General features: G+C 31.0%; 2 protein-coding genes across 4 annotated transcripts; one reads left to right on the forward strand and one right to left on the reverse strand.

Moving 5' to 3' along the window:
• Positions 1–20,148, reverse strand: LOC139512996 (NFATC2-interacting protein-like). Its single transcript, XM_071301033.1, has 8 exons — positions 20,065–20,148; positions 14,964–15,198; positions 11,253–11,397; positions 10,057–10,194; positions 8,665–8,821; positions 7,581–7,725; positions 3,954–4,084; positions 1–3,338 (listed from the first exon to the last, which is right to left on the reverse strand). Exons 1-8 carry the CDS (start codon positions 20,086–20,088, stop codon positions 3,174–3,176), a joined length of 1,140 nt encoding a protein of 379 aa, XP_071157134.1. The 5' UTR covers positions 20,089–20,148; the 3' UTR covers positions 1–3,173.
• On the forward strand, positions 6,139–24,782 carry LOC139512999 (temptin-like). 3 transcript variants are annotated; one of them, XM_071301037.1, is made up of 4 exons: positions 6,139–6,369; positions 22,938–23,124; positions 23,750–23,897; positions 24,650–24,782. In XM_071301037.1, the coding sequence occupies exons 1-4, from the start codon at positions 6,359–6,361 to the stop codon at positions 24,766–24,768; spliced, it is 465 nt and encodes a 154-aa protein (XP_071157138.1). In that variant the 5' UTR covers positions 6,139–6,358; the 3' UTR covers positions 24,769–24,782. The 3 variants fall into 3 exon arrangements, with proteins under 3 accessions (XP_071157138.1, XP_071157141.1, XP_071157140.1); XM_071301040.1 differs by lacking the exon at positions 6,139–6,369 and adding an exon at positions 20,316–20,410; XM_071301039.1 differs by lacking the exon at positions 6,139–6,369 and adding an exon at positions 21,883–21,950.
• The last annotated feature ends 858 nt before the right edge of the window (positions 24,783–25,640 follow it).

Consider the following 25,640-nt stretch of genomic DNA (forward strand, 5'->3'; position numbering starts at 1 on the left):
CATTGCTGCAAACAATTTATTAAGATGATATATTTCACATCAAGACAACTTTGTAACATGATACATGTACATGTATGTAGGTACAACTCTTTACCTCTTAGCTGATATATACTTTTCCCAACTTGTAGCCTTTATTTTTCATAGTCAACATGTGGTTGTTTGATTTTAAGATACTATGTTGGTGAAAGATAACATCTTTTTTGCAGATCAGTAAAAATGAAGTACATGTAAAACATTTGCCTACATTTTGACTAAAAATCAGAATCAATAGAAAAATAAATTCCTCCACTGAATCTTGTGCAATACAATACTTTTTTTTTACTTTCGATTTAAATTATAAATACTTAAAATGCACTGTTAGCTTCACAATTTAAATTTAAAAATTAAACTGTCTTGAGTGGAGAAATATTGTATCACACTTGGTGCAGTGCTAGAACATCTATTTACATTGAATTAAGTGACAATGTAGTAGAAATACAGCTGAAATAGGCTCTTTTTAATCCAGTAAATTAACAGATAAATCTAAGTATTGCTACCTTCTGATAGCAACACTCATTAATTGGTTCTATAAAAGACAAATTCCTATCTAAGACTTAATCCTAACTAAGGTCATTGAATGGTATAGATGGATATTAAGTGAAATTTTGTTAATGTGTTTTGGATGAGAAAAAGATAAAATAATAGATGTGACCTGGACTCCTGAATGACAATATATCGTTATTTATCCGGAATGTCACTTACTACTACAGAAATAGCTACTATATAACAACAATAACAACAAAACAATTGTCTTCACAGCTACATTTTTTTAATTTTCTTATACAAAGAGCTATTAGAAGTCTGTCATTTTGATTTTGAATCATATCGGTAACCTAATCGTTAATACATTTATAAATGACCTCAATGTTTTTTCAATCTCCCAAAAATATTTGAATTTCAAAAATGTAATAAGGAAATCAAATATATTTTACATTTAATTTTATTCTCATATATTCAATTTACAGTAATGACAACCATTCTGGTTAGTATACTAGGCCACAATTACTTAACTTTAAGTAGATTCATAAAGGAGAAGTTTAAATCAAATCAATGGTGTCAGAAATTGAGATTCTTTCAAACGATTATTGAAAAAAATACAGGGCTAAAGATATGAGGAAAGATAACTGTTATGGTAAAGTGAGCTGAAATTAGTTTTAAATAATCAAATTAAAAAATGTCAGGCCATGGCAACAGCAAACTTTCTTCAACTAAATTGGACACACTGAAATAATTTATAATCATAAATGATAATTGATGAAATTGAATATAATTTTATCTTTGAGATTATGGTCTTACTATCATAGATAACTTACCAATTTACTGTAAACATGAATATTTTCCTGAATTCTTATATTTTCTGTTTCAATGCTATAACTTATTGATTTGGGTTACATTTTGGCATCAAGGATAAGTTTTCTTTTTCATCATTATAAATGATTTCTACAAACCATCCACACTGGGGATATTACTAGACATTTTAGGTTTTAGTAAATGGAAAATATTAATGTTTATTAAAAAATAGTCAATGGAGACATGAAAATGGGGTCATCATTAATTGAACTCTGCCAGACAGACAAGTGCACTGCCATATTTATGTGTATAACAAATATAGTTGACAAATACCTTGTATTTATAGAAATAAAGAAATGACCTCATACAAACAGTGTACATCTATGAACTATGAATGTCATCAAGGTCAGGTGAACCCTGTCAATTCCACTTATACATTTTACAATACATCAATAAACAAAATATAATTGACCAGTTTTTTTTACAGTATTTACACTGATCTAAAGATAGAACCTTACTGTTGACAAACAAACTATGAAAATGAGGTCAACATAAAGTCCAAGTTTTATACAAAAAAGGAAAAATAAAGAAAATATATAACAATAGGGAAAATTAAAAAAAATCATAAAAACAATTAGTACAGTCATTTCAGAATGCATAAAACTAAATTATTTATCAACTTACAAGATTTAATCACCAAAACAATGATATATGTAGCTTTGTATAAATACCATCACTCAAGCAATAACAAAACTTATTGTTCTAACAATACATACAAATACACAGAAATTTCGTGATACTAATGAAAGAACATCCTATAGAGATATTGTCTCACATATTTTCAAGAAGTTTAATTAAATACTCAGTGTTTGTCTTGAATAAATTAGATTGCTGAATATTTTAACATTTTGCATTAGTTTCCATCAAATTCCCAGACTGTTGACAATCCAGAGTGAAACATGGCAATATGTATTCATATACAAAGAACTTCTAAAACCTCCTTAACACTGTTTTAACAATATATACCAAATGTATTACAAACAAAACACACATTATGCTTTAGATATGTAATTTAAATGATACAGGCAGAACAACTGGACACACAACTTTTTTGTATTTTGTATTTGAATTATGAAGTGTTTCAATATTATATTCAATAATATCTGTACATTTGATTGAAAACATAATTAACATCATCTTTAAATTTGATTAGAAAAAAATGGTTTACTAACTATACATTTTATTTGCAGTTTAATTTACAAGCAATAACAAACATGAACATTTGATTTGGAAAAGATTTAACAATTATTATCACATTATACATCCTAACATTTGATTAGAAACCCTGCCAATCAATTTTATACCTCTTTTTTCTTTGGCCCAAAACTCATTCAAAAAACAATTTCCAATCAAAATTTTTATTTCATGAGACAAGATCTAGTGTAAAATACTCAATACATTATCCAGTATGGTGACAACAATTACTTCAATCGTTTTCCAATGATGCAAGTTATTAAAGTCATTCTTCCATTTTTAGTTATGGATCAACAATTGACAAAAGTTTTAACATTTCTTCATACTTAACTTCATGTATTACCCTATTCCAGTTGGAATCAAGAACAATTTACCTGTTCCACTTGGAATCCAGAATAAAATACTGATTTTTTGCATTAATTATCCCCTAAATTAGATCAGTTTTCACAAATCAGTATTTTATTCTGGATTCCAAGTGGAACAGGTAAATTGTTCTTGATTCCAACTGGAATAGGGTAATACAAATAGTTTTGATGAGCACTCTCTAACCTAGTTTACCCTGAGATAATATTGATGAAGCTCCTTGAATCTCAAGTCAAATGAATGATATCCAAACAATATCCATCTTCTAAATCTAAATCATTAGGGGTATCATCCACTGATAAGTCTTCACCATCAAATTGAAATTTCAGTTTTGAAATGTCAGTGTTTGTCTTTATTGAATATTTTCTGAGAATGGCATCTAAAGGCTGGTTCTGAAAGAAGCACAAATTGAACAGTCAACATGTTTTCAATTATTTTCACTGTTTTAAAGTCATCATTGAAGCAGGTAAAATATAAACAACAGCAGAAGAAATAATGATTTACAATATCTACAATCGTTAATAATAATTAACATTGCCTTCAACAGTTTAAAATAATTGACAATTCTTCCATAGTTTATACAATAACATTAGTTGCAATGGATTACAAGTCATTTCACATGTGAAATAAATTTCAATATTAATTCGCTCCTCTAACTTTGTACAACAATAGCCAGTGTCAAGACATTGCCCTTATGTTGCATAAAAGGATATTGAGAATGGGAAGAAAAAGATATAGGTCCTTGCATTTCCCACTTTATTTACATTAAAAAGTCCATTGCCAATGTAATAAAAAGAATAACCAGTCAAAAGAATTTAAAATATCAAAAATATTCAACAATACTGTTAATTAACTCATAATTGACAATACCTTCCATAGCTTATAATAATTGACATCACCATCAGTAGTTTATCATAATTGACAATACCTTCCATAGCTTATAATAATTGACAATACCTTCAATGGTTTATTATAATTGACAATACCTTTATTATAATTGACAATACCTTTGAGATGGTGTATTCCTCTTTATGTTTACTCATTTTACTCTGAACAAACAACTGTATACTATCAGTCCATTCAAATGTGCAGGAGCTGTCATCTAGGATTGATCTCTCCTCTCTACTTACATGACAATCTGATCAAATAAAATATATACTTTTATTATTCAAATTTTCATAGAATTTCTGAACCAAAAATAAATTTAGGAAATTATCTAGAAACAAATTCTATCCCTTATATGAAGTGATAGTAATTTTTTTTAATTTTTTGTTGATTTGAACAATCTTGTGTTTGGATGATACATATTGCATTCACATTGTCTGTTCAATCCTCCTTTTGTACCAAAAATTCATCATACTTTTCCTCAGGTACAATGTACTACTGGACTTCTGACATATAAGTTCAAAAGCTTGACCGTGCTGACAAATAACATGTGGGCAATTGAAAATATGTGAATAGGTCGATAAAAATCTCAGAAATATATGATAAGGTCAGTTAAGTTCCCATTACTTTGTCTGTCATCTTTCTTGGTGTTTCCATCTCGTTTTTATCAACCAATTTTTGCTCTTTTGGCACTTTGGTATTTCAACATTAAATTACACACCAAACAAAACCCAAGTAATATGAGAAAAGGTAACATATTTACCTATGTAATATATGAAAAGGTATACACTTTTGAAACTTAAATTATATGAAAACGGTGAGGTAACTGAAATCCAGCAGCACCCCTATGAATTAAGTATTGAAGTGGCCCCGCTGAGTTTGAGGTACTCAAATATAATGTACTTTTAATTTCTATTCATATTTAATCAACTATACCACCAATTCACCTCTAACCAGACCATGTGCAAAACTTGTTAAACTTTCAATTTTTACCTCTTCACACAAAGTTTGCAAAAAGTGTAGCTGTCTGTAATTTGACAACCATAACTGCCATGACTGCAGGAACATTTTTAAACAAATGATTGAAAACTAAGAAATCACAAATTTTAAAGTAATCAGGATTTTGTTTTACTTGTTCTTCATTTTCAGACAGAAGTTATGTTCCTAAACTAATTTGAGTGGTAAGTGTAAACAAAAATTCTCTGCACATGGAAATTGGACATGTGCAATTTTAAACAAGTGACTGAGCTTAATCATTTGTGCTGATTAAAATAACAGAGGTCCATAGAATAAAGGTGTTAAAACTTTGGAGTTATTAAATGTTTGCAAAGGTCTGAATTTCATGAGACCTGTTTGTTTGAATATATGGATTTTTGTACCTCAAAAAACTGCTGTACAATATTAATGAAATTTTCAAAGGTATGCCAAATTATCATGATTATTGAAAAACAAATCTCCCTTTGTACCTTAAATATTTAACCACATATGTGAAGAATGTGTCAGTTTTAGAAAAGCCATCATAAATTACCATATGAACAGAATAATAGAAGAAAAGGGTACTAAACTGCCTTCCTGAAATTAATGGTGCGTTTTCAAACCAAATGTCTCATTGGCAATCAAAAACCATCTCCTTATTCTATTTTGCGTACTACTTTATGGTAATGTCCAGATAAATCAGTGTTCCAGCAAGGATTTCAAAAGGGCAGGGTGCCAATCCTGAAAAAGGGCATTTAAAGCGTGATTTGATAATATGAAAAGGACATGTTTTAATAAAAGATATTAATCAAACATTGTGTTTATTTTGTTGAATCACAGGTTATACAAGAACAACATCATTAGCCCATATAGAACTCTATCTTTCTACTTTTTAGGCTGAAAAACTTGTCAAGCAGCTTGTCACACAAGTTTTCAGATCATTGCTTGGAACAGTACAGTTGAGCTTTATTTGCAGTATGTTTTCAAAAGTGACCTGCTTCATTCTGTTTCTATGGTCTCACACACTTTACCAGTTTCACATTTCTTCCCCTGCTGTGCTTAATGGCAATACAGCACAAAACAGCTGTGCTCAGTAAATGCACAATGTTAGGATATATAGCAACAGTGAAAATTTGTATCAAAAATAAAGAATACAGAAAAAGATGACCATGGCACCCTACCAACACTGCTACTAAGATCCTCTTTAACTTTTCCCATAGCTCAAAATACCTAAACATATATATTCTTAAGCAAGAAGTATGTAGACATATTTTAGAATATGTAAGTGGGTTACTCAATGCTAGGAAAAAAATCAGATTGAGTTATCTTTCTTTATTCGGGTGTGCTTCTTTGGAGGATTATAAACAGTACGTAAATATGATGTAAATATGATCAACAATATGGCGGCCGATTTTGTTATTTTCGTATCAAAAATGAGGGCAGTCAATGACAAATACGTCTGAATTTGCTGTTTATTTCACGGAAAACAAGTTAAACGATGTCTTCAACGAGTTGATTATAGTTTTCAACTTTCTGTCATTACGTTTCCTCCATGAAACTACGGTAAACATTGCAAATTGTGCCCAAGTTGTTGTATGCACATTTCTTCAAAGATAATTGCTGACTGACCAATTCTATTTTAATGAATTAATGTTGATGATCATTAATGACCCATCCGATAAACAGATTACCTATAACAACAGATTATGACACCAGTTGTAACCGTTGATTAGCTTGGGGTCGTAAACAAAGTCATAAACTTTTCCCCAGGTAAAATTTAGTTATTAGCGTATCATATCAATACGAACAAAATAATATACAATCAATCTTCAAACAAAAATGTGTCCAAAGTACATGGATGCCCCACTCGCACTATCCTTTACCATGTTCCATGGACCGTGAAATTGGGTAATAATCTAATTTGGCATTTAAATTAGAAAGATTATACTATAGGGAACATATGTACAAAGTTTCAAGTTGATTGGACTTCAATTTTATCAAAAACTACCTTGACCAAAAACTTTAACCTGAAACTCCCACTTTCATTTTCTATGTTTAGTGGACCGTGAAATTGGGGTCAAAAGTCTAATTTGGCTTAAAAATTAAAAAGATCATATCATAAGCAACAAGTTTACTAAGTTTCAAGTTGATTGGACTTCAGCTTCATCAAAAACTACCTTGACCAAAAACTTTAACCTGAAACTCCCACTTTCATTTTCTATGTTCAGTGGACGGTGAAATTGGGGTCAAAAGTCTAATTTGGCTTAAAATTAGAAAGATCATATCATAAGCAACAAGTGTACTAAGTTTCAAGTTGATTGGACTTCAGCTTCATCAAAAACTACCTTGACCAAAAACTTTAACCTGAAACTCCCACTTTCATTTTCTATGTTCAGTGGACCTTGAAATTGGGGTCAAAGTCTAATGTGGCTTTAAAATTAGAAAGATCATATCATAAGCAACAAGTGTACTAAGTTTCAAGTTGATTGGACTTCAGCTTCATCGAAAACTACCTTGACCAAAAACTTTAACCTGAACGGACGCACAGACGGATGGACGGACAAACGGAAGCACAGACGGACGAATGGAGCCACAGACCAGAAAACATAATGCCCCTCTACTATCGTAGGTGGGGCATAAAAAGGCAGGGCGCCCTGGAAACTTTAAAAAGGGCACAGGGTGGCACTCGGGAAAGGGCCTAGCTGGAACACTGTAAATGACCTATCCCTATCATTTAACACATTACTGTATCACAACAATAATTAAAAACTTACATAATATATCTGCCACCTGTAATCCCAAACTCTTTGGTGAATCATGGGAATGGATTGTTCTGTCATTTAACAGAAATAAAATCTTGTTGCTATTGACATCTAGTTTACTTGCAACTTCCTGTATAACTCTTTTAAATAATTCACCCTATAAAAAAATTGCATAATTCTTACTGATTATCTGAATATCAAAATACATAATTCAAAATCAATGGATAAGATTAAGTAATTTATTTAAAATGAAAAAAATATTGAGATAAAAACAAATGTTTGCAACGTTATTTGTGGCCAAGTTAACGTTAGGATACTGATTCATATAACTTTAAGCTATACAAAATTGATTATTTGCACTGATTAATTGATTTTAGTTTTAATAAGTTACATACTTAATACATTATAAGTGATATTTATTCACTTATCTACTGACAAATGCAAGTTCATTATCCCCTGAGAATTGAAGCAGAGGGGGAACTTTGGTGTTTAGAGTGGCACTGACCTTGACATTGTATGAATTGCAAGTAAATAAGTGTTTTAATGTACAAAGTACAGGAAATGAATGGTTGCACTTAGTAAATAGTCTTTTAAAAGTGAACTGTTTGATTCCAGTAATTAGTTCATACCCAATAAATAGTTTTTTAAACTTTTAACCGGTGAATGAATTATTTTCTAATTATAAAGTTATCCTATTACTCTTAGTAAGAGAGAGAATCTGAGAGATCCATATGATGAAGAAAAAAACATGGATACTTATTGCATACATATAAGCTTATTGCATAAATCAGCTTAATATATGTAGGTAGTAAGAAAGTCAGGACAAGTCCAAAGGCTTTTATTTCCATTAACAGTTAATGGAAATAAAAAGAAAACTGGATCCATAAGTATTCATTACACAATACTGATCTATAAATCAAAATCTGCATGCATTCTCATGAAAAGTTTCGGCACTATTGATTTTACTGCATAACAAAAATGGGTAAAACTAAATAGTAAAAGGTAAAAGGTTATATTTCATTGTCATAAGAAATATAATTTTGCCCTTATAAACAACATTTTGCACTACATGTTTTTTGGTACTTTTATTCCCTACCTTTTTCATTGGATATCTGAATGTGTCAGCACCATATTTTATTCTGACAGTTAATGTATCTTCACCATAATCATCTTCTACACAAACTACATCCTGGTCATCTGGTCCTCGAACCCTTTCTTCTGTTATTAAATGTTCCTTGGCATCACAGATGTTTCTGTAAACATAGATATATTTAAATTTACCTAAAATGTGACCTAAATAAATAATAGTATTTTAAACTTCTGAGGCAAAAAAAGGAAAGAAACTGGAAAGAATTAAACAAGACAAGCTCCCTCTAGTATAAATAAACTGTTGAAACAGAGATATATCTCGCCTTCCTGTAATTTTGATAGTCATATATAAATAATGAATTTTAAATGTCAATACTTAAAAGTTTCAATCTCATAATCAATGAACCATGACTGAAAGTATTAGGCCAAATAATTTTAGTGGAAATGAAAAAATGCCAATGCTAATACAAATACCATATGCTTTTACTTTCATAAATTGTCCCTTTTAAACTGACCTATATACAAATTGTTACAATCAAATTATGTAAGTGAATGAACCAAAATAAGATGGCCAGACCATATCATATTTAATGGAAATGAGACATGCAAATGTTTATACACCTCAATACCAATTTCATTTACTTACAAATAGCTAATGGTTCAACTTGCACTGCTCTTATCACAAACTTTCACCTGTAAACTATGCACAAGTTTCAAAGTAAAAAAAAGATGAATGAGGGGTGGGCCATATAATTGCCATGGGAGCAGGATGTGCCAATGCTTATAAAACTAAATGCAAAATCTCATTGATTTATTACTAGTGGTTATCCTTAAACCAAACTAAACATAGTTCTTTTTTTAATTGGTTAAGACTACCATACATGACATTTTTGGTTGTCTTGGTATTTGTATATGAAATCTTTTAAAGAGGCATTTTTTGGGGATCCATTACTTACAACGTTCATGGAATGAATCTGTATTTAAGATACAAATCTTATGGCATTTTTAAAAGCCTTTAACATCCTTTTTTACATGGTGATGACAGTAAGGGCATTCCAATGTATTGTTGCCACAGAGATTTTACTTTCTTTATTGACTGGTTAACGATCATATGAATGTGCGGACATTATTGAGTGCAAAATAACACTCCATATCTCTTGTTATTAATTCAATTCTTCAATGAAAACTCATAAAAATATTTTTTTTAGAACATGAATTAATTATCTGTACATTAACCTCACTTTCAGGTATAGAGATGACTTTTGATGTGATTGTTTTTCTGAGACAAGTGCTTGTGACCATCCACAAGAACTTGCTGTCATCTGATCTTCAGTACTTCAGTACTTTGATATCTTCCACTGTGTATCTATACCAGTTTGGGGTGTCTTAATATACTAACCTTATGGCATTTTTAAGAGCCTTGGACATCCTTTTCTTCTTAAGAAACTGTTGAGCTATACCAGTTGGTGGTGACGGTGGTGGAGGAGGTGTTGGTGATTTAACTAGGTCAGCTGTGCTCTTTGCCCATTTTGGTGTTCTTTAAAACAAATATATTTTACTGATTACTTTGGATTATTGTGTGAGATAATGACATTAATACATCAATACCGTATATCATGTATATTAACTCTAAAATTTAGAGGCTCTCAAGAGCCTGTGTCGCTTACCTGTATCTACTGCGGTTTTGGAAATCATGTAAAATACATGTAAGGTTTAAATCATAATAAATAGTATTAGATATCCTAATAAAGATTTAGGCCATGTTTGGTTTAATTTGGTACAGTAGTTAAATTAAAAGCAGGTCATCCCACTAGTTACTAGACTTACAATAGTTACTAAAGACCCCTTATCATTTATGTCATTATTTAAATTAGTTTTTAAGTTGTGACCATTTGAATTTGATTTTTACAATTTTCCCTGGTTGGCATGATCATCGGATATATTTTTCAATCAAACTACCCTATTTAAAATTGTGGCTAAATTTAATTCTATTTAGCCCAGTAGATTGAGTGGAGAAGATTTTTGTAAAATATTGCAAAAATTTACAAATATTTTGACCATAAAGGGCAACTCATTAAGGGCTCAATTGACAATTATGGTCATGTTGACTTATTTGTAGATCATACTTTGCTGAACATTATTGCTGTTTACAGTTTATCTCTATCTATAATAATATTCAAGATAATAACCAAAAACTGCAAAATTTCCTTAAAATTACCAATTCGAGGGCAGCAACCCAACAACAGGTTCTCGATTTGTCTAAAAATTTCAGGGCAGATAGATGTTAACCTGATGAACATTTACCCAGAGGTGTGTTATTTCAATCTCAAAATGTCATTATATTACTTAGCCTAATAATGTCAGAGGTGTGTTATTTCCCTTGACAGCATCAGAGTTATTAAAATGTCATTACTGGGTATATTAGAGTTGATAGATTTCTTTTTATTTATTTTGTTAGAAATTATGATCAATCCTTTTTTTTTATGTTTGTGGGAGAAAAATACAAAGAAAAATCATTTGAATGCAAAAGAACAAGTTTAACATGTTTAAATCAAAATGAATGATTTCCCTGGGCTAGTTAAGAAAGAATCTTACGAAGGAAAATCCTCATCATCTTCTAGTGGTATAACATCCTGATCACCCTCACATATATCATCACCATTCAGACAAGTACTGACTCCATTTGGGGCATGTTCTTCTGCTCCAACAGAGGTGTCTGCCTGTTTCTTCTTGAAGGACTCTGAAAAAGGCAAACCATTGAAACCAATCAATATATTTTCAATCAATTTCAGTTAAAAATCAATGTTGCTGGTGCTACAGTTCAATTTTCGCGAAAGCCATCCCAAACTCCAAACACCGAGTTTTTTGCTGGTGTGACACCAGGAAACTCCGACATCACTCCCTAAATTGTCGGAGAAATTTGGGAGTATTCCCTCTGACTTCCGCGTAAATCCGTTACCTTTTGTTTATTGTATTAGCGACATCTCTCCCAGTCTGGAGTGACGCGGTGTCACACCAGGTAATTAATTGCCCTAATCCTTCTGATCTATGCCGGCACTCGACAGTCAAGGTATGCGAGATTTCTAATGTAATTAAACAATTGTATTTCCTGTCTATTGATTATCAGGTTATATCTGATTGCTTGAAACAAATGAAAGATTAAAATAAAAGTCAAAACGTTGTTGTTAATTCTTTCAATTTATACACTGTACATTTAAATCAAGTTAAAAACAAAACTATATTTGATTTTGACTTCCGTTTTTTATCAGTAAATAAATATTTAATTTACTAAAAGAGATATAATTGTGTAACAATAAACAGAGACTAACGTTGAATAAATTAGGACAGTTTAAAGAAAAATTACACGTCTCAAAGTTTTTTATACAAGTAAAAAAGAAAATATTATTCACTATCTGTTATGCTAATAAGTTTCCATTTCCATTTTACGATTACAAAATAAAAGTTTTAAAAAGCAAAAGATTGTTGTTAATGCTTTCAATTGCAGTAAAGTTTTATAAAAAAAAAATCTATACTTGATTATGATCTCTTGTTCTTTTTATCGGTAATTTATATAACTTGCGAAAATAGACGGAAATTACGCTGAAGTTATAAAATGTGAGAAAAAAAGAAAATTACGTGTCTTTAAACTTGTATATGCAAGAAAAAAAGAAAATACTATTCACAATTCGCTATGCTTAATAAGTCTACGGCATTTTCTCTTCACGATTTGTTAGCATTACTTTAGGATAAATAATACATTTCGGCTACAACAGGAATACTTCTATAGCTGCATCAAATCGTCGTTGCATAATATTCATTTACGCACAATGAATGTAAACTGTTGTGTTGTATTTAGAACAGTAATCTTTAAATATTTCTAAACCAATAAATTGCCGTGGGAAGACGATACGCAACTCAGTGATCAACAGTGCGTGGTTGAACTTGAACTTGACTTCGCTCACAATATTGAATGCTAAAAATAGTGACATCAATTTTGTCCACGAGATTTTTATTTGGCGGGAAATAGTATCATGTAACAGTTAACTCAGGTGACCTTTCTGGATAACCGTGGGAAAATTCATTCAAGGTTTAAACTTGCTTTGTAATGATTGACATAAATTTGTGTGCGTTAAGATTGAGGCTCTAGAAGGTCCTTTTACAATTGATTAACCGGATTCTAAATTATATTCCTTTTCTGAATAAACCAACATCAGCCTTTTATTTTTACGTTTCTCAGTCAACAGAGGACATAAAACCGGACATTATTTATACGTCTATAGTCAACACTATATATTAATGGTATATGAAAACAGGATGCATGTTCATGATGGGCGTTGGTAGAGACCTCTGTGAAAATTTGTCGATCGTTAAAATCCGATCTAATTTTTTTTTTACACATTTCTTTCTTGTAGAACACGATATAATTTCATTTTAATATTCTATTGTATAAATTGTTTCGCCGAGGAGTTTTAACGAGCAGTAAACTACGGATTGCGCCAATCCAATTTTATTTTAAATAATTAAAGATCAATAACAGATTAAAAACACATGATTTCTTTTCTCCATATAATTAAATAAGGTTGTGATTATTGTGTTGTGTCTTCTCAGTATTTATGAATATAGGGCTGCCACATTGCATACAAAACTATTTGTCACTTTACAGTTTCTTTTTAAAATTCAAATATTTCAAGACAGAAATTTTATTCTACCAAGGTAGTGAAACATAATATTTTACATTTCAAAATAAATTGAAAGTAACAGAGTTCACTTGTTGATCCGATAAATTAACTCTTGGGTTTAATTTAGATTGGACAAATTACCGTAAAAACATCATTTTGTTTTAAGCCAGTTGATATTAATTTTATAATATTGAACTATTAATGAACCGAATATTGCTCACTGAGTAGGTCATAAAAGGTTCTAATTGTGGTAAAATCGTCTTTGTTGAAAAAAAAAAACTTATGACCTGATCGGACTATAATGAAAATACAAAATAAGTGTTTTATTCGTATTTTTATACGTCTGTACGCTGTATGTCATATGACAATGACATGGGCATATACATACAAGAATAATAATCTTATTTTAAATAGAAATGTCACACTTTTATCTGACAATGAAAGGATATTTAAATAACGTATTTTAAAGCACACAGGTGCAATCAAGATCGATTAAATGTACAAAGGTAATAAATCTGGCTAATCCGATGATGTTGTCACGCGTCATTAATTTTCAGAACATCCGATGGGCAATAAACCAATTAACAGCGACGCGGTGTTGGGAGAGAATCTTTGGAGGAAATTGGGAGTATAATCCGTGATTCGCGGTGTCACACCGCTACACTCGGAAATCGGTGATTAGAGTTCGCGATTACATACTCTCTGGGCGTACTGTATGTGTTCCACTGACAGCCACTGATGAGTGGAGGTAATAAAAATCTATTTTATGACTGTAATATATATGTAGATATATATTTTACTACAGGAATATACAGAAAAATATTTCAGGTTAAATATCAAAAAGTAACCAGCATTCAGTATGAAAATTCAATTCTAATTTATTTTCATGAAGGAAACTGTAAACACACATGATTTTAGTCAAATACATCTACTGTGATACTGACTTAAATATATCTTGCAATTGTTGTTCTACATTCCAATGTTAGTTTAAAGAGAGATTTTCTACTGAAAGTGACTTAGGACAGCAGTTGCATGAATAGATTAAGATACTCATGCCTCAATCTTGATCCCTATTCAGTCATTATCAATTGTTTTCACATTTTTTTTTCTATAAATACCATGGCAAACCAAAATAACTGAACTGTTCTTCTGTTGTGCTGTTACACCAGTGTCCCAGGATATGCAGAGAGTTAAGGGCTAATAACATTAACCTGCAACATTCTGTATATGCCTCTCTAAAGTGCTGCCTGCCATATATACTGGTATGTATTTTTTTTTTATTGTTTTGTTAAAAATTAATAGGCCAATGTATTTTTTTTCTTTTGAATTGTTTCCCTTTTGTCATTTTACAGCAATTTATAGATGACTATGTGGCATGGGTTTTGTTGGATGATGAACAGGTACATAGTACCTACATGTACATTTTGTATATACATGATATAGTTGCATATATCCACATAATTTGGACTCTTTTCTTTTTTTGTCTCATTGGCAATTACACCACATGTACAACTCCCTATTTTATATATACATGTACTGTATAAAATATATTGGATGTTGATTGTTGCTATTTTTAGACATTATATATATACCTGTACATGGTATTGTTATTTGATTATCATCCTACCTTGTTTCATCATGGAATTTACTGACAGGGAACCAGATGTATCTTCAAAGCTTCCAAATAACTTTGATACTTTTGTTGAATAGACTGTAGCATGATCCGACACTTCCTTGGCTTCTAATGTTTTATGGGTCTTTAGTCTGGCTGCCAGTCCACGTCTTCTGTGGGATTTAGTTTTTACAGGCGAGTCATCACTGTCACTCTGATTAATTCTTTTCTGTGGACTCACAGAATTATCCTACAAAGATAAACATTTTACAGACAATCTTTTTTTTTTGTAAACTGTCACAACTATCCTTCGTGCATAAAGATCATTTCTGTAGTCTGTGGCCTGATAGAACTTACAAAATTAAAATTTAAGTCTCACATTTTCCTTGGACTAACAAAACATTGTTTTTTTTACAGAGAGCATTTGACTGTCAATCTTTTATGTGGAATCCCATACATTGTAAATATTCCAACAAAATTTTTGGTGTTTTTAAAGAATATTGTAAGTTTTGACAACATAAAATTATTAATTTTAACTGAAGTTACATGTACCCTTTGTACCGGTAGCAGTTACATGTACATTTTGTACAATTCATTTTATATGTAATCAGATAATGTTGTGGTCTTGTCCAATACAGCTACATTTTACACAACAGGGGAGTGTGATACAAGTACATGTAGCACTGATTGCCCCAAGTCTGTTATATAAAATCTAGAGCTGATCATGTGGCATTTTTTGTAAGTCTGTTGTATAAAATCTAAGATTGTGTTTATCTACTAATAATTCTTGCATAGTGGTCTTATACATCTTTTTTTCTCTAAAATGCTTTTTATTTAAACCTTTAAAGTTTTTCTTTGTCACTGTATTTTTTCTAATCATTATCATGATTATGTGAACTCTGGATCAATAAGCTTGATGTTCATTTCTGTTTCAATTTCTATAGTTTGGTTCAGGTTCAGCTGGTTTGGAAAAACTTGAAATTTCAATCCACATTTTTTGCAGTTTCTTAAGATGGTACAACGTACAAATTCTTATTTGTCAGTCATTACATGTACTTATGAATCTAATTATATATAAATACTATACTTCTAAAAAAATGTCTCAAGACCAAAAAATAGAAAGTTTATTGTTCAGGGGTTCAAATTAACATTTGGTACTGGAAGGTCCAGGACCTTTGACACTCCAAACTGAAAGGTCCACAACCTAAATTCCAGGTCCTACTTTTACTTGAAATATTTCCCAACTCAGTAATATACAAAATTAATGTGCTTTTGGTCTAAGGTTAATTTAACTTTGTTTCATTGTCAAAATCACTGTTGTATAACATGTTTGATGATAAATGTAATTGTCTTGTATATAAATTCAAATATTTTTTTTTGTATTTGGAAGGGTGTCACTGTGGGTAGGTGTGTTGTCTCAACCATTGGTGATTAATTACTAATTATACCATTATATTAAACAGTTCAAATGCAAATCTGTTTAAGTGTATCATATCTATCTGTAGTTGCACTATTATTGTATATTAGTTCCTGTGTGAAAATAAAGTAAGAAACTTCCAGATTTTTACTGGCCCTTCAAAATTGAGATGAAATTACCTCTTGGAATTGTAGTAATATGCTTACACTATAAAAAAAGTCTTTATGTAATATCAACATTTATTAATGATAAAGAAAATTACTGTCACATTTCATTGGATTTTAACATGAAAATTTGTGAACTAAAAGTAATTTTGATTTTCTATATAAAATATTTCCTACTTTTTCTATCTTTTCAATATATCGTTTGGTCTTCAATTCTAGTATTTATTTTTTATCAGCATAGATGTTTTTTGTCACCTGCCTGGAATTATTATTTTTTCATTTAAGTTGATCGGCAAACCCAGAATTAGCCTTATCCGCATCCGGAATCGGATCTGGTATTATCATTGTCTTCATTTCCAGTTTATGGCTCGATTGTTTTTCAATGTTGTTTTTGTCAGTCAAATACGATTTTACTCGGATTTTCAATTAACTTGTTGTCGATTTTCGGTACAGTCGATTCCACTTAATTGCATACCGCTTAATAGCATAATTCGGTTAATTGCATAGTTTTCTCCTGCACAAAACCATTTCCCATTCATCTAATGTTAAATTGTCCGGTTATATGCATAGCTCTACAAGTGGCCTTTCGGTTTATTGCATAGAAAATTATTGCCGTCTAAATATGCTTAGTTAAAACTGATGAGATTTCTGACCGGAAACGGTCATTTGGTAAGTATATTTTTCTTGAGTGCATCCTTATTTTCGTTATTATTTCATATTCACTTTTGTGTTATTGAAATAAAGTTTTAAAACAGTTTCTTTCGTGTTTTATATTATGGAATGTGATTTAAAAATAAACCTCGATGTCTACACAGGTAAAGTTTCCCATGTTCTATTTTAAGCCTCGAGGTCATAAAAATGTCAAACAGATAATTGTTGTAAAAACACTGACCATTCTACTTCAAAGGGTGTTAATAATTGATTGTATTTGTCCATAGATTACATTTGGGGTTACTTTTTAAAACAAAAACTCCTTCTTATTATCGATCATAACCAATGTATAAAACTCTATTGGGCTTGGGGTGATCTGTATTAATGTTAATATTACATATGGTTAAAGAATTTTATACATCAATCATTTGTTTTTAATATTTTATGGAAAGAGCATTTACTTTTAATTATTATATTTTCTCACTTTCAACAATTGTGTCCAGCAATTAACCCGTACAGGGCCCCACCATTACTGCTTTGCATATACGAAACTAACAAGTTGTTACTTCAGTGCCCAACTGCATATCAACAGCAATTCATTACACATCTAAGGTTAAAATAATTATAAACTGTGAAGTATTGTTTAAAAGTTTATTTTAATCAAAGCCTAACTATGTACATTGTACATATGGGTCATAGAAACAAATCTATTTTTAGAACAGTTTATTTTCGTATCCCAGGTAAAGGAAAGTCTGAATGCAAATAAACTAAAACTAAATGTGTTTATAATCTTTATTTAAAGAAACAAAATAAAATAACACATATGACACTAGAGTAGACATAATTTTTTTATTACAATAAATCAACATTCAGTATATTGTATGTGGATTACAGACGTTCATCTTTCTTCAGGGATTTCTTTTACTGATCTGTTCTATCGATGTTATTTGACTCTGTCATTTGGCATTTCGGATATAAGCATACTCCGCTTTATTGCATAATTTTGTCTGACAAATAGGCTATGCAAATAACCGGAATCTACTGTATAAAGCTAGCGGTTGAACAAAACGAACATCGCTGTCATTAATAATGAAGATGAAACTACATATTGAGATCGTTTGGAAATTTTAGCAAAGTTAATTTTTATTTTCTTTGATATGGTCTGTCGGAAGTAGCTAGTAACCAAAACAAAATTCCGATTGCAAAAGTGGAAGGTCACGGACCTTGTACCACCGCTAATTTGAACCCCTGTTGTTGTTCAGGTTTGTCCTTTAAACAATGTTAAATACTACATTTGTAGGTTCTCGCTATGTATTTTTGGAGGCAAGTCCTGGGACTCATCATTTTTAACCATGATAAATTTATCCACAAATTTGGGTATATTGGATAATACCCATTCAAGAGGATTTTCCCCAACCTCTTGTTTTTTATGTCAATAGTTCAAGCTTTACAAAATGTCATGGTTAATATTGCAGATTCCCAAATCTATGCAAATATAGCTGTGAGGTCTATGACCATGTGCACACATTGTATTAAGCGGTACCTCGAATGACCGAATAACACTGTTAATATCCGAATAACACTTGTAATGACCGAATAACACTTGAAATTTTAATATTAGCACATATTGGTGACTTTTTAAACATTGATTATTAAATAATAGTATATTATCGATGTATTGTATAACTTATAAATGATTTACAGAACGAAGATAAGTTCGAAAATAACTTTTTAAATTTAGCGTGTACATCCAATATGGTGACCAGGGAAATCACAATGGCCACCATGTTCGATTTACACGCTAAATTTAAAATGATCTTTATGAACTTATCTGCTTTCTGTAAATCATTTTAAGTTATAAAATACATCAATAATATATTATTATTTAATAATCAATGTATAAAAAGTCACCAACATGTGTTTATATTAAAATTTCAAGTGTTATTCGGTCATTACAAGTGTTATTAATAACAGTGTTATTTGGTCATTCGTGTTATCCTTGTATTAAGGTTCATCATAACAAATGGACAAATATGGCCGTATTTTCACCCCAAAAACTACTCTGTGTACAGACTTACCTGTGCTGTTTGGAAAGTTTTAATGCCTAGCATCCACTAGATATATAAAAGTTAAATGCATTTTGTGTTAAAGAAAGATAAAATCTTTTTTGGTTTTTGCTAGGCATTTTTTTTCCTTTCTGCAGAAGGTGTAAAAATAAACAAACACCTGAATTACTTTGATACTGTCCACTCACTGACTCAGATGAACTCTTTAACTCACCTGTAGTTGTGAAGATACCTCTTGTCCATGTCAATTAAGGACAATCAAAACAATACAAAGCGGGTTTTTACCTGAGGGAGCATCTCATAGTTGTACCCCAACTTAAGTTAATTTTCAGACCTTTTCCATGTCAGAAGGAAAAAAAATGCCCATCAAAATCCAAAAGAGATTTTATCTCTCTGAAACACAAAATGCATTTAACTTTATTATATCTAGTGGATGCCAGGCATTTAAACTTTTCCAACTTCACAGGTAAGTCTGAACTCAGAGTAAATTTTGGCATGTAAATACAGCCATATTTGTCCGTTTGTTATGATGAACCTTAAGAACACTTCGAGAAGAAAATAAGGTTATACCTCACTTGGTCTATCTCAGTATAGCTCAAATAGTTAATCATACATAATTGAGTATAATACAACATAATAATTTAGATCATGGTTATTTTCTGTCTGGCCTTTTTACCAGTGGCAGTGGTGAGGAAACGAAAATAGAAAATTCTTGCCCCCAGCCATATGATTTTAGCAAAATATGCTCAATTTTCAGGGACAAGGGTAGAAAAAAACCGCTAACAAAATGACATTGTTAAACAAACATGTCCTCATACCCTTTCTAAATCTATACAATCCATTTTAGTTTGTTTTGATTTTGTTGATCACCCGCCGAAATGTCTAAATGCAGAGTCAAGCTGGTAAAATTCCGTCTATGAAATATATCTTAAACCCATTTATAAAATATAAAATAATGAAAGCCAATGGCCCGTAATGTTTGAGTTGTCTTTTTACATACACTAACACAGAGCTAGTCTACTGGTTTACATTTTATACTATTTTGAATTTAAAACATAATTATGTTTTTTTTAAATAGAAAATGTTATCTTTTAACAATCCGTGTAATGGATTTCTTAACCAATCTGCGGTGTTCTAATGGGAAAACAAAAGAAATAACTTAAGGTGATCAGAATATACTTGTAGAAGAAACTTGTTTCAGTCTAATCAATTTTGCTGTATAAAGTTTGTCAATCAAAATAATGTTTTAATTATTATAGCCGAAAACGTAAAAAATATTGTAGATAAATTTCGTGTTTTGAGAGAAAATATCTCCTTTATGGAGTCGACTGACACTAAATATTTGACCGGCTCAGTTTCATTGAAAAAACTGGAAGATGTGGTAGGATTGTCAATGAGACAAGTTCAAAACTCTCCACAAAGAACCAAATGAAACAGAAAGTCAGATTTGTAATTCAAATAATCTCTCTATTTACCATAGTTTCAAGATAACAACCACTGAAGGCTGACACGAGTTGTTGGTATATACTGAATTTTTCCTGATATTTTTCTCAAGTCAGTCTTCCGAGTCACATGACTCAGTTTGTAACGGTTTTCAAATTATATTAAGCATTTTATGTCCATGTTAATTTCACTGAGAGCTATTGACGATGTTGGTTGACAAATGACATCAAATGGCATATTGTGAAGCTAGCTGTATACCGTGATCGTGGCCATGTTTATTTCATATGAAGTAGTCCAGTCAGTTGGCCCGGGACTCGATATATTAGGGTTTAGGGCTTCAAACTGTGTGACATTTTTAACCCCGCCTCATTCTTCATGTCCCAGTTAAGGAGCCTGTAGTTCAGTGGCCAAGTTGTCGTTTGTTCTTGACTATCATATTTGTTTTTCATAACTTGTTTTGTTATAAAAGAGGACACCGAGTTAAATACAAATTGAAAAAAGAGCAACCCATGCGCTGTACAGGATGTGTGTAAATTAAGTTTTTTTTTCGATATATAATTAGTTAAAAAAAAAAAAAAAAAAAGGGCAAATGTATATATTTTGGGAGCATGACTTCCTTAAACATCTGAGAGTGAAACTACCTTTTAGGTTTCCAGTTTTCTGCATACTAAGTTTAAACAATGTATTTTCCATAAATGTACATCAGATTGAAAAATGTGAGAGTTTGCTATAATTATGTTGTATACTTTAATTTATACATGTACTTTTAAAATGTACTATCTGACATATTCACTAAAAGCAAATAATACCCATACACCATTGTAATATACTTCGAATGGATGAATCCCTTTAATAAAAACAAAAAACAAACATCCATTATTTTGCGCGTATGTTAATTTTGATAAAAGAGAGAGAGAGATCAGATACACATACTTTTAACGTTTAAAACATTGGTTAAAGGTTGAACAAGTGAATGAAACCCACGAACAAACTTCTTTTTAACCCTTCCAAAAACATTTGTGTCTCCACACATTGAAATAAAATCCCCAGGATGTTTTTTTTATGTGAAATAATGTAAAGTACTCATACTCTATTGGCTGTACCTATAGAAGTACTTGTGTTCGTAAACTATTGACTGTGCCTATATATACATATACATGTGCCTTATCGTACTCATTAATTAAATTGGTAATATGACCTGGTAACCTTCTTTCCCAATGATTATTTGTTTTGGTCTAAGTTTATCAGACATATATATATGGTAAGTGCAATGCTCCTTTTGTCAGTTATTGTTTTACATGATATTATATACTAGTAACTGGCATGTATAACATGACAATGTTCATACCGAAAACATGAGATGTCTGGTGGATGCATATACAATCATAAATCGACCAAAAAAAAATGAAAGAGATATTTTGTAAATTTTATGCATTCGAAACGCTTTTCTGGATTATCCATCATCCGAAACACTCAAAGCCAATTCGTGATTTTTCCAGAGTGTTAAGTTTTTTTTCTAATTAAGATATCCCATATAATTTACACACTGTGGCCATGCAAAGTATCTAATTAACATCAACCAAATAAGGAATATGTTTAAAATACCACATAAACAAATCACGGTCTCTTAAAGATGACTAACCTGAATGTCGTTTGTTGCTGTGTTACATATTTGTTTTTCGTTCATCTTTTTATACATAAATTAGGCGTAAGTTTTCTCGTTTGAATTGTTTTACATTTTTTCATTTCGGTGCATTTAATAGCTGACTATGCAGTATTGACTTTGTTCATTGTTGAAGGCCGTATGGTGACCTACAGTTGTTGATTTCTGTGTCATGTCGTCTCTTGTGGAGAGCTGTTTCATTGGCAATCTAACCACATCGTCTTTTTTTTTATGTTCAGAGCTCTTGGACAATTTTTTTAATCTAGATGCAAAAGAAGGAAAGCACTTTGTATACCAACTAGTTGAATAACTATATAATCACTGATGACGTTGCGAAGGCCATTTCTTAAAAACCTTGAACTGTTACAAACGTCAATGTATGTTATATTTTGTATTAAGTAACCAATATCAAAAACAAGACCAAAGTCCTATTCTAGTACGTGAAGTAAGAATGTTCAGAGAAACATGTTTAAAGAAATGTGCGTTTCGTACTACAGACTTCTAGTAAACACATGTATACTACACTCAATGCTGTCCTAGTAAGATCAATCTTTCATATACATCTTTGTTTCATTTTTATTGTAGAACAATGATCAAAGTTTGCGCAGTGCTATTAACTATCATAACACTGGTTCTTAGTAGGCCAGACTTCCGAGATAAAATACCAAGTGGGTATCGTGTTCCTAATCCGTGTAGGATACCTGCAACATGGAACCCAGTGGGCCATTATAATCCAGAACATTTCACGTCAATTAAAAATCCATTTGGTCTTGTAAGTATTGAAAATGAGAATCATTATAACCGAATTAATTATCACGAAGATATGATTTTTTAGTTATACCAGAAGACTACAATAATTCTGAATTTCAGTTCTTAGATATAAAAGTATTTAGGATCTCATCATTGAATAACAATGTACATATTACATGGACTTCCAATCTTATTTTGAACGAATCTAATTGATTATCAATCATATAAATACTTTTTTACAAATTCGAATTTAAAGGGTTTTTTTCCATTCTGAGGTCATTATTTGCATTTATTTCAAAATGTATATGGGATAACAAATCATGAGAACACACTTGTCTCTTATTAACCATCACATTTTGGTTTCAAACTCATTCACGTACGTCCATATATAAAACTCTGTTCATAATTTTATACTATCAGAAACATAATTTAACGAATACAAAATAATTTTATAATAATATTATTACTTTGTGAACCAACGCTGATTCTTTCATTATTCTAAGGAAGCTGTGTTATTTCATTACATATTTTTACTCAGAATTTAAACAACATATTTCGAATAGTCAAAGAATACGACCTAAAACGCACCCTTATTGCATTGTATTTACAGAAACAGATTGAAATGTTTTATCATGTTGTTACAATAGGATTTCAGGGATAATGATTTCAAGTGGAATGCTACACTATGTAAGAAAGATTCCGACAGAGATGGAATGACGAACGGAGACGAGCTGGGAGACCCAGACTGTAAATGGCGTCCAGGTCAACAAACATACAATCCAGTAGGACATCCTGGTAAATAGTAAAACATGTATATATAGATATAGGAAGATGTGGTATGAGTGCCAATGAGACAAGTTACAACTCTCCATCCAACATCTTTAAAAGCTAGAGCAAGTTCACGGTAAAGATTCTTTCTGCAATCATAAACTTAAACTTATGTTTAGAAAAAAATCATATCTTCTAAACTCTGAGCTATGCAACTTTGTCCGATGAACATATTTTTTAACAAGTATCACGGAATCACAGAATTTTGAAATTTTCGTCTACCTAAACTACCTCAATATGTATTTTTCTGTGTCTACAAAAATAAAAGCATTGTTAGTACAAGATACAACATTCAACATGGAACATATTTCTTTTTGCGTTATTTACATTATTTAATACAGAGACATCGATAAAATGTTACATACAATTTTAATTTTTATATTGCAATGCCTATGTTAAGTGAACCAAGATATTGAGACACTGCAACCAAAGTCAAATTGATGCTTTCATTACAGAACACAGCGTACACATAAAGTTGAAAATGATCATAGGAACCAGTTCGAGTGGATTCTTGTTAATGTCGATGACCCTTAAACTTAAATAAAATTTATCACAAATGACGATTATTTTCTAATATGCCGACAACTCATTAAGAAAAGTTGGAATTTGCAGTACCAATTCCAATATAAATAATACTTTAATTTGAATAATCTTGTTTTACAATTTGAAGTAATGCTGTTTTACTAATGTGACGTATTTTTTCCAATTCATCTTAATAGGTATTTGTGAACCAATTGGAGATCCGTCTTGTCTGTATCAACGTTTCAAGTGTGACTGTATGGAAAATTGTGATGGTTTATATGGAGATATAACTTATCCAGGTAGCATTGGAAAATAAAACAATAAAATACAGTTCTCTTAGATTGGTATTATGGGTCTTGTCTTTCAGTTACCGTTGATTTGTGCCTAACATGCTAATATTGATATCTTCTTTTTTTATATTGTTTTGTTACAACACTGTCCAGTTTAAGGGAGGGTTTGGCGCTCACAGATATATTTAACCCCAATGCATTCATTATTATCTTGTCCCAAGCATGTAATTCTGTGTTGCCGTTGTTTGCCGTCAGCGATATTTGTATTAAGTTTATTGTTTTGGCATAAGTTGGTTTCCTCATTTCAAATATTTCACATTTTGTCTTCCCGTGACCATATACAATAGCTTACAGTACGGTATGGTTTTTGCTCAATGTTGAAGGTCGTTGGGTGGCCGACTTATAGTTGTTTACAACCTCTTCCTTTTTGGTATCTGTTATCATACTACATCTTCTAATTTATGTATGTTTTATAAAGTTCAGTTCTAAAATCGGATGCATATTATTTATTAATAGTCGTGTTCATTACCAATCCCAGCAAAACATATTAATACCTTTGTCAATAAGTGACTTATATATTGCTTCCGGTATAGACTTTTTTTTAAACAAATATATTGCGTAAATTATACATTTATTTTGTAGTTATTTTCATCGTCACCTGATTTGACCTTTCTTATGTAAAATAATTACTGTTAGAAAGGTGTATGTCTGTTATAAGCTGAGGTTAACTTATAAGATTATAATGATGTGTGGTAATCAAGTAGAAGTATTCGATGTCCAGTGATGTAAAAATGATTAAGCTGCACCTGGTGTTTCGGATATCATTTAGGTCATTTTTGACCAAGGCCGTAAATCCTCATCAGGTACCCTAGCCTTGTATTATTTTAAATACTATTTA

Source organism: Mytilus edulis, chromosome 2 (genome assembly GCF_963676685.1).
Source record: "Mytilus edulis chromosome 2, xbMytEdul2.2, whole genome shotgun sequence".
In the NCBI taxonomy this organism is placed as follows: Eukaryota; Metazoa; Mollusca; class Bivalvia; order Mytilida; family Mytilidae; genus Mytilus; species Mytilus edulis.

Bases quoted from the DNA above. Each gene is read 5' to 3' on its own strand.
- LOC139512999 (XM_071301037.1), top strand. The intron at 23,125-23,749 runs GTAAGTATTGAA...TTGTTACAATAG, and splicing joins TTAAAAATCCATTTGGTCTT to GATTTCAGGGATAATGATTT. The intron at 23,898-24,649 runs GTAAATAGTAAA...TCATCTTAATAG, and splicing joins CAATCCAGTAGGACATCCTG to GTATTTGTGAACCAATTGGA.
- LOC139512996 (XM_071301033.1), bottom strand. From the start codon at position 20,088: ATGGATTGTATAGATTTAGAAAGG. The intron at 10,195-11,252 runs GTAAGATTCTTT...TTTGTTTTAAAG, and splicing joins GATGATGAGGATTTTCCTTC to AACACCAAAATGGGCAAAGA. The intron at 7,726-8,664 runs GTAGGGAATAAA...ATTTTTTTATAG, and splicing joins TCAGATATCCAATGAAAAAG to GGTGAATTATTTAAAAGAGT.